Source organism: Chamaea fasciata, unplaced genomic scaffold, assembly GCF_029207755.1.
Source record: "Chamaea fasciata isolate MVZ Bird 193981 ecotype frontalis unplaced genomic scaffold, bChaFas1.0.hap1 SCAF_8, whole genome shotgun sequence".
Lineage (NCBI taxonomy): Eukaryota > Metazoa > Chordata > Aves > Passeriformes > Sylviidae > Chamaea > Chamaea fasciata.
This window is the reverse complement of record NW_027094093.1, coordinates 16,238,103-16,251,345: the sequence shown is the minus strand read 5'-3', so window position 1 is coordinate 16,251,345 and position 13,243 is coordinate 16,238,103. Positions and strand designations below refer to the sequence as shown.

Genomic DNA, 13,243 nt, shown 5'->3' with positions numbered 1-13,243 from the left:
AAAGAGAGAAGATTATGTCAAGGATAGAAGAATGTGTTAACCTGATTAAATTTTTTTTAATATTTTTTTCCTGTAACTATTGAAAAGAACCCATGTAAACACTGATTAAAAATTGTGATGGACTGAGCATTAGTGAGGCGCACCATTATAGTATATTAGAAAATAAATTTAAAAGACACAAAAATATAGTCTAAAAGCATGCTTGTCAAGTTTCATCAGTATAATTTTAAAAGATTAAGTTTCCAGCATTATTTATGGCTTCAGATGATTATACCTTTAAGTAGATCTTTTGCCAGTTTAATATCTTCTTTTGGAGCAGGTGGTGGTGGTGGTTTTCGCTTTTCAGGGATCTTCTTTTCAGGTTGCGGCACTTTAAATAACATTAGGTAGATTTAGAATAAATTTCCTGTGATGGTAGTTATGTGAAGAGTAATGTACAAACCTAAATTCCACCATTTTCCATTTCCAGTGAAGCCAGTGAAAAAATGTCATTGAATTAAATGGGAGCATGAAAGAGCCTTAGGTTACTGCTTCACAGCATGCACACAATGCAAATATCCAAGCTGACTTTAAAAAGCATGTTAATAATATGAGAACAAAAGTAGAAACCAAATGATGGGAAGACTCTTGCAGACAAGAAGCAAAATGAAAGAGTTTTAAATGATCTTCAGGTTGTACGTAGAATTGAATGATCAGAAATAATTTCCAGAACACAACAATGGAAGACTCACAGAAAGACCTACAATGTAGAGGCGACCTACAACACACAGGCACATGTGAAAAATGAGAGCAAGAAAAATCTGCACATGATGATAATGAAAGAAGGGTGTGTGGCAGCCCCTAGGGAAGTACTTTGTATACCTTCAACTGGTAAAGCTTCTTCAACTTCTACAACTGGAATTTCTTCTGCTTCTTCAGGCTCAATCTCCTTTATGATTTCATATTCTTTAAAGAATATTGACAACTGGTGTAAGTTTTCAATTAAAAGATTGTTTCACATGAAGAATTATACAAATGTAACTAAAAGCAAATCTACTTCAACAGACACAGACCAATACACATTAGGATAAGTGATCACTCAGTATCTATTACCTTTGTAGTTAATGCAAGATTTTGAAAACTATTTTTTTTCTAAGCATGAGTGAGGATTGTGTGAAGGACAGAATTTTTTACATATGCAATATAAACTAAACATTAAATTTGTGGATGAGTCATTGTAACAGGAAAGAATAAAAATGTTAATGCTCTCCATTAATTTAAGATTGTAACAGCAACATTAATACTAACTTTTGAGAGACTCCAATTTAGTGGAATTTAATATTATCTTTAAAAGAGACATATCCTGTGCAGGAGCATATATTTTACTTCCAAATATGAAGATGTACTAAGAGATACAAGAAATATTGACTAGTATAATCTAAAATATGAATTGAACAATTTACAAACATCACAATGGGAGAAAAAGGAAAATGTCTACTTTAAAGCTTATACTCGGAAGTACAGGACAAAGGATTGTTCTTAGAGTAAAATCTATGCTGGCACAAACCTTCACTTGGTAGTGATTCAGGTATTTTAGGAATAGCAACAGGTACTTTCTCCTCTGAGACAGGTTTCTTGGGCACCTCAGACACTTAAAAAAATATTAGGTTTCTTTTATTTTTGTGTATATAAATGTACATATGAAACATAAAAAGACAAAGACATCTAGCACACACAAAATCACAGTAACAGTGGCCATAACCATGAAAGACTGTGCTCCAGTCCTTCTCAAGGTAGGCTACATTCAACTGACAAATTTTATAGACTCAGTTATGAACAAAGCAAAGAGAGAACATAGAAAACATTTCTTCTCAGGAGGTGCCTCCTGGCAATAAGTACCTTTGGTTGGAGGAAGCTCTGGTTTTTCTAATTGTGACTTTTTAGGTGTTGTAAGAGGCACTTTCACTTCTGGGACTGTTCTCTCTTGCACTTCAGTTTCTTTAAAGATATTAGTAAATTTTCAGTTTTGGGAATATTAGCACACATATATACACATAATAGTGAAAAGTGCAATGACTAAAAACAGGAGGGCATGCAAAACAGGAAGAATAATAAATTTAAGCAGCAGATTATTCATTTGGAAATGCATACATCAGTGAAGTAAGGGGAAAGATATTCAGAGAAAAGAGATAAGGATATGCCCAGTCACTGACGTATGTACCTTGAACTGAAGGAACTTTATGTTTTCTAAGAACAGGTAAAGGTTCTGGCACTTTTGGCGGAGCAGAAGGCTCTGGTTTCTTGGGTGCAGCTACAGGTTTCTTTGACGCAGCCACAGGTTTCTTTGGCACAGCCACAGGCTTGGGAGGAATGACCACTGGCACCTCCTCTTCTGCTTCTTCCTCCTCAACCACCTCAGGCACTTCAAAGATATTAGATACGTTTACATGATTAAGCTTAAGGTTATCCACACAGAGATACAAAATGACAAAATGCTGCTCTCACCCCTCCCCACACAGGGCAGAGGGGCAAAGAACACTGAGCTCTGCAGCAATGTGGAGGGCATGGCAGGCTCTTTCAGAACACCACCCTATACCTTCAACTGGAGAGACTTCTGGCTCTCCAGGCTCTGCTACTGCTGACACCTCTTCTGCTGCTTCTACCTCTTCTGCTTCTTCCAGGACTTCAGCTTCAGGCATCTCAGGCACTTCAAAGATATTAGTGCATTTCATTTTACACAGTTGAGAAGACACAGCAAATAGGAACAACAACCAGGGCGACACAGACACAGAACATCCCAGCAGCCAGCTCAAACCCACACACACCACACAGCAGCCCTGTCCCAACACACGCAGCCTGGACAGCCTCTGTCAGGGAACAGAGACAGGCCAGGAGAGGGTAGGACAAGACTTAGGAGAAGAAGATTGACGACGTTCTTTGATAAGTTATCCATGAAGACAGGTACCTCTGGGAGCTGGAAGTTCTGGTGCTTTGGCAGTGGGCACAGGGATTTTTTCCTCACGAGTAGCCTTCCGGGGCACCTCGGGGGCTTCAAAGATATTAGTACCAGTCAGTTTTGTACACACAATACGAGGATGCACAGTGACATGTGGACTGGAGGTGCACCCATGAACATAACCAAAGTGGTCTCACAGCATCAACCAACCCAGGACTCACTCTCTCACTGGCTCACACACACACAAACCCCCACAGGGAACAGGCACAGAGTAGTGATGCCACCTAGGTTCTGAGAGAGAACTGCTGGCTCTGCATGGGCTTGAGGGTGAGGTGTGAATTAGGGTTCCACTTAGCAGCCTTTCCTGCCTTGGGGGAGAGCGTTTCACTCTCAGCCCTGCTGGGATCTGTCTTTTTCTCTGGGAGCATTCTCAGCCCATGTCTTATCTTTTACCTTTCCTCACGAATCTGCTGGGTGCTTTACATTCAGCAGTTTGGGTAGTGACAGGATGAAGAACACAGTTTTTCTCATTTTTCCCTATTTTTGTCCTTCTGTATATCCATTCTTGGCTTACACTTCTCTCTCTCTCTCTCTCTTTTTTTTTTTTTTTTTTTTTTTTTTTTTACTTATTTTCTTATCCTAAGTATCTGTCTTGCTTCAATTTTTATTTCACTGCGGCAACTTCCACAGCCTGTACAGTGCAACGGATTTTATAATGATCCTGTTTTATAATAAATCCCCAAGGTGTCAGCAATCTCTTTAAAACTTTCTATACTGTCACTTCTTACTGCATTTGTACAATGTTGAGTAAAAATTGGGTTTTCATTTCAAAAGGTTTAAGTCTATTTTGTACACTACCTGAGTCTGCCAGAAGAGTAATGCAGACTCTTGTCTATTTAAGAAGACAAATTTGAGCAGCCATATGAAAAACAGATGATTAATGGCTAAAATACAGCATTTCAGTGTCTACTGATGCTGAATAAGACACCATTATAGTAAAATCAAAATATATTTTGAATTGTTTATACAAAATACTAAATTTTCAAATTCCTAACTGGTACACAGCACAAAATGTGGAAGTTTCAGGAAATCACAAATGAACACAACAACAACAACAGACATCAGAAATAACATGTAAGACAATAAGGACAGTCTCATTTGGACTGATGCTCAAAGCGACAGGTACCTCGAACAGCTGCTGGTTCTGGCTGTTTGGGCACAATTACAGGTGTGGGCTCTTCCAGAACACCTTTCTTGGGCACCTTGGGAACTTCAAAGATATTAGTGCATTTTAGTTGTGTGGGCACTGCAGATGTCTATGTAACAGTAAGACAACCAGTAGTAAATGCATGCAGTCTTTTTTGAGAAAGTGCTGTGGTTACATTCAGCCATCATCTCTGCTTTACTTCCAGCCTGTGGAATGACCAGGGTGTCCAACACATCACACAGCAGATGGGAACTCTGTGCGTGGTCTTTGTTTCTTGCTCAGGGTAGAAATATAGAAAATATATCTGGCTTTTTAGTAACAGATGATCAGTGATTTATTTGTCAATCCTAGTGTCTTTGTTTATCAGCCAATATAATTCACAACTACTTTGTCATTGTAACTTTTTATAGGAAATAGCATTTGATTTATCATCACCATCTTTTTTTTCCTATCAATTATTTTCATTCTTTACACCGCCTCTTAAATTCCTGTGTTCCAACATTTCTTTCATTTAAAATTTGCTGTAGAAATATGTATACTTCTAATACTTCTCTCTGCTGTTATTGGATCTATTAATGTGCAATTAAGATAATCATGAGATATATCCAGTACTTTGCTAGCAGAAATTCCTTCTGTTTATTGGCATTACCTTACTTTTAAAGAACTAGAGAACTTATTCTGCTGCTGTCATCTATTAGAAGTTTCAGGAATGCAATGTTTGGTTCTGTAAACTTAAAGATTTATTTTCAGGCTGTTTTACTGTAAAACATGCTATTCTGTTTAAACTAAGCAAATGTTTATTTTTAAACTTTATAAAAGTTCAGTAAGCTATTTTTCAAGGAATGAAATCGAGTTTTTCTGCCATGTTTTTGACACCCCACATTGCACTTCCTATTTTTTGGGCACCTGTCTCTGATAGGTCAACATCAAAAAATTAATTAAAATGAAGTTCAGAAGAGCACAATATTTTTTCTAATGATGATACTAATAGTGACCTGTACCTTTGGCTGGTGGTGGTTCTGGTTGTTTGGGTACTGCAACAGGCTTCTTTTCTTGTGGGACAGCTTTCTTGGGCACCTTGAGCACTTTAAAGATATTATTTCATCTTAATTTCACAGTTAAATTCATAGGAAAGATCGTAACGCTCAATCAAAGAGTTTAGATATTTCTAAGCACTGTAACGCTCCTCAAGAGACTGGTTGGTTAGTCATGCACAGAGAGGAACAGCAGAGGCTAAGGGTCAAGGACAAACAACAAATCTTACACAAAAGAAGTGATAACAAATGAAAATATTCATAAATACAGTAAAATAAAAAGCACCTCTCTCCAGAAAATATACCTTTAGCTTGTGGAGGTTCTGGTTTCTTCGGCACAGCCTCAGGTTTCTTGGGCACAGCCACAGGCTTGGGAGGAACAACCACTGGCACTTCTTCTGCCTCTTCTGCCTCAATCACCTCAGGCACTTTAAAGAAATTAGATCCATTTAATGGACTGAGCTTAAGGCTAGCAAACAGGCAGATGGCAAAGCAGGAAAGAAGGAAAGAAAACACTTGACAGGCTACCAGTGTGTTCTCTTCAGCCAATCACTCCTGCTTAGATGGCGGCACTACAAAGAGCCCAAGAATGGGTTTACTGAGAGGGGGGTTTCTGGAAAACCTCACCCTCTCCTGCGGGGGTGTGCAGGCACACAGAGATACAAAATGACAAAATGCTGCTCTCACCCCTCCCCACATAGGGCAGAGGGGCAAAGAACACTGAGCTCTGCAGCAATGTGGAGGGCATGGCAGGCTCTTTCAGAACACCACCCTATACCTTCAACTGGAGAGACTTCTGGCTCTCCAGGCTCTGCTACTGCTGACACCTCTTCTGCTGCTTCTACCTCTTCTGCTTCTTCCAGGACTTCAGCTTCAGGCATCTCAGGCACTTCAAAGATATTAGTGCATTTCATTTTACACAGTTGAGAAGACACAGCAAATAGGAACAACAACCAGGGCGACACAGACACAGAACATCCCAGCAGCCAGCTCAAACCCACACACACCACACAGCAGCCCTGTCCCAACACACGCAGCCTGGACAGCCTCTGTCAGGGAACAGAGACAGGCCAGGAGAGGGTAGGACAAGACTTAGGAGAAGAAGATTGACGATGTTCTTTGATAAGTTATCCATGAAGACAGGTACCTCTGGGAGCTGGAAGTTCTGGTGCTTTGGCAGTGGGCACAGGGATTTTTTCCTCACGAGTAGCCTTCCGGGGCACCTCGGGGGCTTCAAAGATATTAGTACCAGTCAGTTTTGTACACACAATACGAGGATGCACAGTGACATGTGGACTGGAGGTGCACCCATGAACATAACCAAAGTGGTCTCACAGCATCAACCAACCCAGGACTCACTCTCTCACTGGCTCACACACACACAAACCCCCACAGGGAACAGGCACAGAGTAGTGATGCCACCTAGGTTCTGAGAGAGAACTGCTGGCTCTGCATGGGCTTGAGGGTGAGGTGTGAATTAGGGTTCTACTTAGCAGCCTTTCCTGCCTTGGGGGAGAGCCTTTCACTCTCAGCCCTGCTGGGATCTGTCTTTTTCTCTGGGAGCATTCTCAGCCCATGTCTTATCTTTTACCTTTCCTCACGAATCTGCTGGGTGCTTTACATTCAGCAGTTTGGGCACAGACAGGGTGGAGAGCTGAAATCCCATCATTATTACTTCATTATTATTTCTACTTTCTTGTACTTCTCTTCCATTTTTTCAAGTCTTTTGCAGTATATGTGGCAGCTTTTGAGTTAGGTTTCAGTGCTTCTATAATCCTGTATTTAGACATTGCAGCTGGTGAGGGTAAGCGTGCAGAGTGAGGAAGTATGATGCAGAATTGTGATGCACAAAGAGAAGATCAGTGTTGTATGCAACAATTTTGTGCAATGCAATTGTAGATTCGAGGAATCAAATTTCTTGAGTCCCCAGCAGGTTATGGTCAGAAGAGAGTTATGTCAGATCATCCTGATTGACCACACATTTGATTAAGTACTGTATTAATAAAACGTTTGGAGTATTTGTTATATGGGCTCTAGGTCTGTGTGCCTAAGTATTAAAATATTATTCTCCTGTCTAGGTATGTTCTTCTTTTCTTTGGGCTTTCTTTCCCATAGTAACCTCAGTTCCTTCACCGTCCATTAAGCCTGTCTCACCTGCTTATTTTCACTGAAGTGATCAGTTTATTTTGTGTTTTTTTCCCCCCTGTTTTTTATATTGCTATCTCATGACTCTGTCTGATAATTACCAGTGCACAGTAGGACAGGCTTGCCAGTTCATACTGGTTTAACAAAAACACTTTTGGTAAAAAAGTTATAGTACTTGAGATCCTTGGAAAAATTGTAATGACAGAAGTTTACATTAAAAATTCTAATTAGAAAGCTCTTTCCCATTCTAATATTAGAATTTCTACACAGTACAGGATGCAGAACTTTCAGGAAGTCACAAACAGAACAACAGACATCAGAAATAACATGTAAGACAATAAGGACAGTCTCATTTGGACTGATGCTCAAAGCGACAGGTACCTCGAACAGCTGCTGGTTCTGGCTGTTTGGGCACAATTACAGGTGTGGGCTCTTCCAGAACACCTTTCTTGGGCACCTTGGGAACTTCAAAGATATTAGTGCATTTTAGTTGTGTGGGCACTGCAGATGTCTATGTAACAGTAAGACAACCAGTAGTAAATGCATGCAGTCTTTTTTGAGAAAGTGCTGTGGTTACATTCAGCCATCATCTCTGCTTTACTTCCAGCCTGTGGAATGACCAGGGTGTCCAACACATCACACAGCAGATGGGAACTCTGTGCGTGGTCTTTGTTTCTTGCTCAGGGTGGAAATATAGAAAATGTATCTGGCTTTTTAGTAACATGATCAGCAATTTATTTGTGGAATCCTAGTCTAATTGTGTACCAGCCATGTTTCCTAAATGTCTGTGTTCTGTGCTGATTTATGCAGCCACATTACTATTACTATTACTATTACTATTAGTATTACTATTACTATTACTATTACTATTACTATTACTATTACTATTACTATTACTATTATTACTATTACTATTACTATTACTATTACTCTTACTATTACTATTTATATCCTTCAGCTTGACTTCTCTTTTCTTTTCCTCTCTCTGCATGTTTCCTCTCTTCTTTAACTTGTCATATTTTCCCTCTGTCGTCTCCTGACTTTCATTCTGATCACTAGATGTTGCTTATAACTGTTTTCTCTTATACTAATTTCAATTATTTAAATAATTATATCATCACTTAGAGGTGGTACTTCACTTGAGGAATGTCATTGTATTTCAGATGGAGAGAATCTGATGGCAGAGGCAATGTTTTCTCTGGCTACAGCTTGGGAATTCTAAAGGAAATGAAATGATGCATCACTGCATCACTGTATAGTGTCTTTGGTTTTGTGTCTTTAGTAATTTTTTTCTATTCCAATTGTAAATGCCTTTTAAAAGGCTCACTGTATTACATGCTCACAGTAACTTTACAGCTCTTTAATGCTATTTATACAAAGTAACAACTTTGCAAGTCCCATAGTTGAAAATGTTTATGTATGACCAAAATACAGACAAATTATAAATAACAGTTTAAAGAAAATATTCGGCTCTGTGACACAGATACATAGAGATATCTGTGATTATTTTGCTCTGTGTTCTAAAACTGCTACTCTCCGCTGAAACCTTTAATTTCTGTCTGTTTTGTCTTTCATCTTAGAATCATGTCGCTTGGAAAAAAAATTTTAGGATCGTCAAATCTAACTGTAAATATAACACTGCCCAGACCCACTAAACCAAGCATGAAGCCATCCCTAATATTAATGTGAGCAACTGTTTATGAACTCCTTCTTTTGCATCTATAAGATTTTGGGGTTTTTTTGGCAGACAGGAGTTTATGATATCAGCTTGATATGACATAAACCCAGTATAACAAAAGTTTAGATGGTTTAAGTTGAGGAAACATTTCACACCCCTGCACAGCAATTCATATTTGGCACATCTCTCCCACAGTTTTGATATCAGAGTATACAGTGAAATATCAGTTTAAACTGAGATTCATTTAAAATAACCCTATATAGCAAACAACACCCTTTCTTATGATTATAATAGTGGTGACATGTACCTTTAGGAAGTGAAGCTTCTGTTTTTTTAGATGGAGCGGGGGGCACTTTCTTCTCTGGAACAGTCCTCTCAGCCATCTCAGGCACTTCAAAGATATTAGTACATTTCATTTTACAGTTACAATAAAACTCAGTTTTAAATACAGAGACTGAAACACAGAGGACAACAGTCACATTTTGAAGTAGCATTTTAGCACGCACTCATACTCAGTATAATTTGTTTAGCAAGCATAATTTAAAACAGATCAAAAACAACAGAGCACAAAAAAGGTTAAAATAATACTTAAAAGAAGATTCAGTGTGACTGTCATATATTCATGATAACACGTAGCTTTGATTGATGTAGGTTTTGATTTTTCAGGAACAGCTAAAGAAATTTTCTTTTCTGGGACAGCTTTTTGGGCATTGCATGTTCTTTGAAGATATTAGTATTGTGTGAAGATATTAGTTATGTGTGTTAAGGTTTAAAATGAGCAGTGAAACAACATACTCAAGGGAAGGAAAAGAGATCCTATGCACAAGAGATACCTTTAGGCTGTGCAGCTGCTCGCTTTTTAGCAGCAACATGCTCTTCCTTTTCGGCCAGCTTGGCTGGTGGTGGTCCCTCCGGTGCCAAAATGACCTCTGGTTCTTTGAATGCCTCTTCAGGCTTTGGTTTTAGAAGTGATGTAGAAGCTTCTAGACTTTGGGTTGTTAAAATGGTTTCTGGTTCTTCAGACACTATGACAGGTTCTGGCACAAAGGGCTTTGATTTTCTGGACACTGCAGTAGGCCTTGACTTCTGGAAATCTGCAGCAAAGTCTGTTTCTTCAGCTGCTACTAACTCTGTTTTTTGGGATCGCACATAATGTTTTGTTTTGGGGGGCACCACAACACGCTTTGTTTTTTGAGTTGATTCCACTGTCTCTGACTCCTCAGACACCACTATAAGCTCATATTCTTCAAGGGCCATAAATGGTTCTGGTTTCTGGGATTCTAGAACTGGCTTTGGCTTTTGTTCTGGGGGCATCACACCATATTTTAACTTTTGAGGTGGCACATCAGGCATGGGTTCCTCAGGTACCACAACAAATTCTTGTTTCTCAAGAACTGTAACATGTGCTACCTTTTGGGATTCCACAACTGGCTTCTCTTCTGGGGGCATCAAACCATATTTGATTTTTTGGGGTTCTACATCAGGCATGGGTTCCTCAGGTACCACAACAAATTCTTGTTTCTCAAGGACTGTAACATGTGCTACCTTTTGGGATTCCACAACTGGCTTCTCTTCTGGGGGCATCACACCATATTTTAGTTTTTGGGATGCCACATCAGGCATGGGTTCCTCAGGTACCAAAACAAACTCTGGTTTTTTAGGCACTAGAACATGCTTTGGTTTTCGGGATTCCGCAACAGGCTTCTGTTTTAGGGGCATCATGCCATGTTTGAGTTTTTGGGGTTCTACATCAGGCATGGGTTCCTCAGGTACCACAGCAAACTCGTGTTTCTCAAGCACTGCAACATGTGCTACCTTTTGGGATTCCACAACTTGCTTCTCTTTTGGGGGCATCACACCACGTTTTAGTTTTTGAGGTGGCACATCAGGCATGGGTTCCTCAGGTACCACAGCAAACTCTTGTTTCTCAAGCACTGCAACATGTGCTACCTTTTGGGATTCCACAACTTGCTTCTCTTTTGGGGGCATCACACCGTATTTTAATTTTTGGGGTTCTACATCAGGCATGGGTTCCTCAGGTACCACAGCAAACTCTTGTTTCCCAAGCACTGTAACATGTGCTACCTTTTGGGATTCCACAACTTGCTTCTCTTTTGGGGGCATCACACCATATTTTAGTTTTTGGGGTTCTATATCAGGCATGGTTTCTTCAGGTACCACAACAAACTCTTGTTTCTCAAGCACTGCAACATGGGCTACCTTTTGGGATTCCACAACAGGCTTCTGTTTTGGGGGCATCACGCCATGTTTTAGTTTTTGGGATGCCACATCTGGCTTGAGTTCCTCAGGTACCACAACAAACCCTGGTTTTTCAGGCACCACAATAAGCTCTGTTTTTTGGGATGCTACAATAGATTCTGATTTTTGGTGTGTCAAAACAGTCTCAGGCTCCTCAGATGTCAGAACATGCTCTAGTGTTTGAACTGCCTTTTCAGCCTTTAGTTTTCGGGCCACTCCAGCCTCTTCTGGTTCTTGCAGTTCCACCTCTTGAGGCTTTGGTTTTGCATGTCCTGCAATGGCCTTTGGTTCTCGAGAAACTGGAACAGGTACTTTCTTTTTTGACAAAGTTGTCTTGGTTGCTTTATGTACATAAAAGATATTAGTTCTGAATTTAACAACTGCACTGACAATCATACCAAAACTAAGCCAACCATATAACATAAAAGGACCATTGTAATGAAAATATAAAAAATGAATCAGGTATTGATCATTTATGCTGGCTTTTTAAATGATGAATATAGGACATTTTGGCTTTTCTCTCTTTTCTCTCAAGAGTACATACACACACTCTGCCTCACAAAACTCATGCTCCCATGTGGAAGTACACACATGCACTAATAATATAACTTAAGATATAAGTAAAAGCCATGATAATTGTCAACAGAATGGACAGGACAAAAGATATTAATTGCGCTGCAGGCAATTAGCTGAAGATTCTTTCAAGAAACAGCAGTGATGGCATCTAGTTTTTCTTGGTGGAGATTTTGGTTTTTCAATTAAATTGACAACTTCTGCTCTTAGCTACTAGAACAGGTACTTTCCTTTCTTCTCCTATTATAACTTTTAAGTTGTTAGCTGTGATGGTTTTCATGAACCCAACCAGGTAGAATAGTAAGAATATGCAGAAATAGTAAGAAGAACTGAAGTAGAATAATAGTAAGAATAACATACAAGAAATTCAGACATCCAAGATTTGCCACTATTTTTCTCAAAAACAACCATGTGTGTCTGTTTCACACATATATGTAGATAAATAGAACAAACATAATTTAGATTTTCAGGAAACAGAAGGCTTGGATAATTACAATGCAAAAGAAAAGATGAAAAACATTACTTTTGTTTTTTTATTAGTGTTAAGATTTACCTTCCTTTGGTGGGAGTTCTGGTTCTTCAGGTGCAGCCTCTGGTTCTGGGACAACCACAGGTTCTGGTATTTTTTGCACAGGTATTTTCTTTTCTGCAACAACTTTCTTCGGCACCTCAGGTTCTTTAAAGATATTTGTTTGTTTTAATTTCAGGAATTTGAAGGATAGGAATTAGCAAGACAATAATAGCTCCAAAGTAAAAAAAATACCTAACAGCATCAGAGAAAAAGCCCACCCTTGTAAACCGTTTTGTTGTTTTTTTCTTTCTATATTGCTTTACCCACACTATTAGTAGCCACTGTTACTGGGAGCTATTCACAAAGGAAGAAGACCACACAGGCTGTAACACTTACAAACATATTATTTAAAGTATACAAAAAAGCTGCTAACACAAACGTACCAAAGATAATATTTAGAGAAACAGATTAAAATTTGTGTGCAGTCTTATTACTATTGAACAAATACCTTTGGGTGGTGGAGGTTCTGGTTTTTTGGGAACTTCAATGTGTATTTTTTCTTCTGAAATCACTTTCTTGGGCACCTCAGGCACTTCAAAAAAGCAGTTAATTTTATTTATGTATGTCTGCAGTGTTCAGACATTAAGAAAAAGTAAATCTCAGGGACATCAAAAGCATGAGTAGTTTTGGATGTAAGTATGTAATTTCTCCTTTCCCTAGAGAACATTCTCTGTGCTGCCTCACTGAGTTACAGTTGCAAAAACTACAATTGAAACAACAAAAATATTTTATAAGACTGTTAATGTCTTATAACATTAAAAAAGCATAACAGCATAACAGCAGACCACTCTTAGTGAAAACACCAACTACAAAGATCTATTTTTTTCACCCAAAATATTTG

At 39.0% G+C, this 13,243-nt stretch overlaps 1 protein-coding gene across 1 annotated transcript in view; it reads right to left on the bottom strand.

The window, feature by feature from the left end:
* Window positions 1-13,243, bottom strand: part of TTN (titin) — a 241,187-nt gene that overhangs the window by 108,993 nt on the left and 118,951 nt on the right. The window contains exons 154-156 of the mRNA XM_066189851.1: window positions 12,851-12,934; window positions 12,385-12,507; window positions 275-370 (exon numbers count right to left, since the gene is read on the bottom strand). Of these exons, the coding sequence (XP_066045948.1) occupies window positions 275-370; window positions 12,385-12,507; window positions 12,851-12,934 (303 nt within the window). The remainder of the gene's footprint in view (window positions 1-274; window positions 371-12,384; window positions 12,508-12,850; window positions 12,935-13,243) is intronic.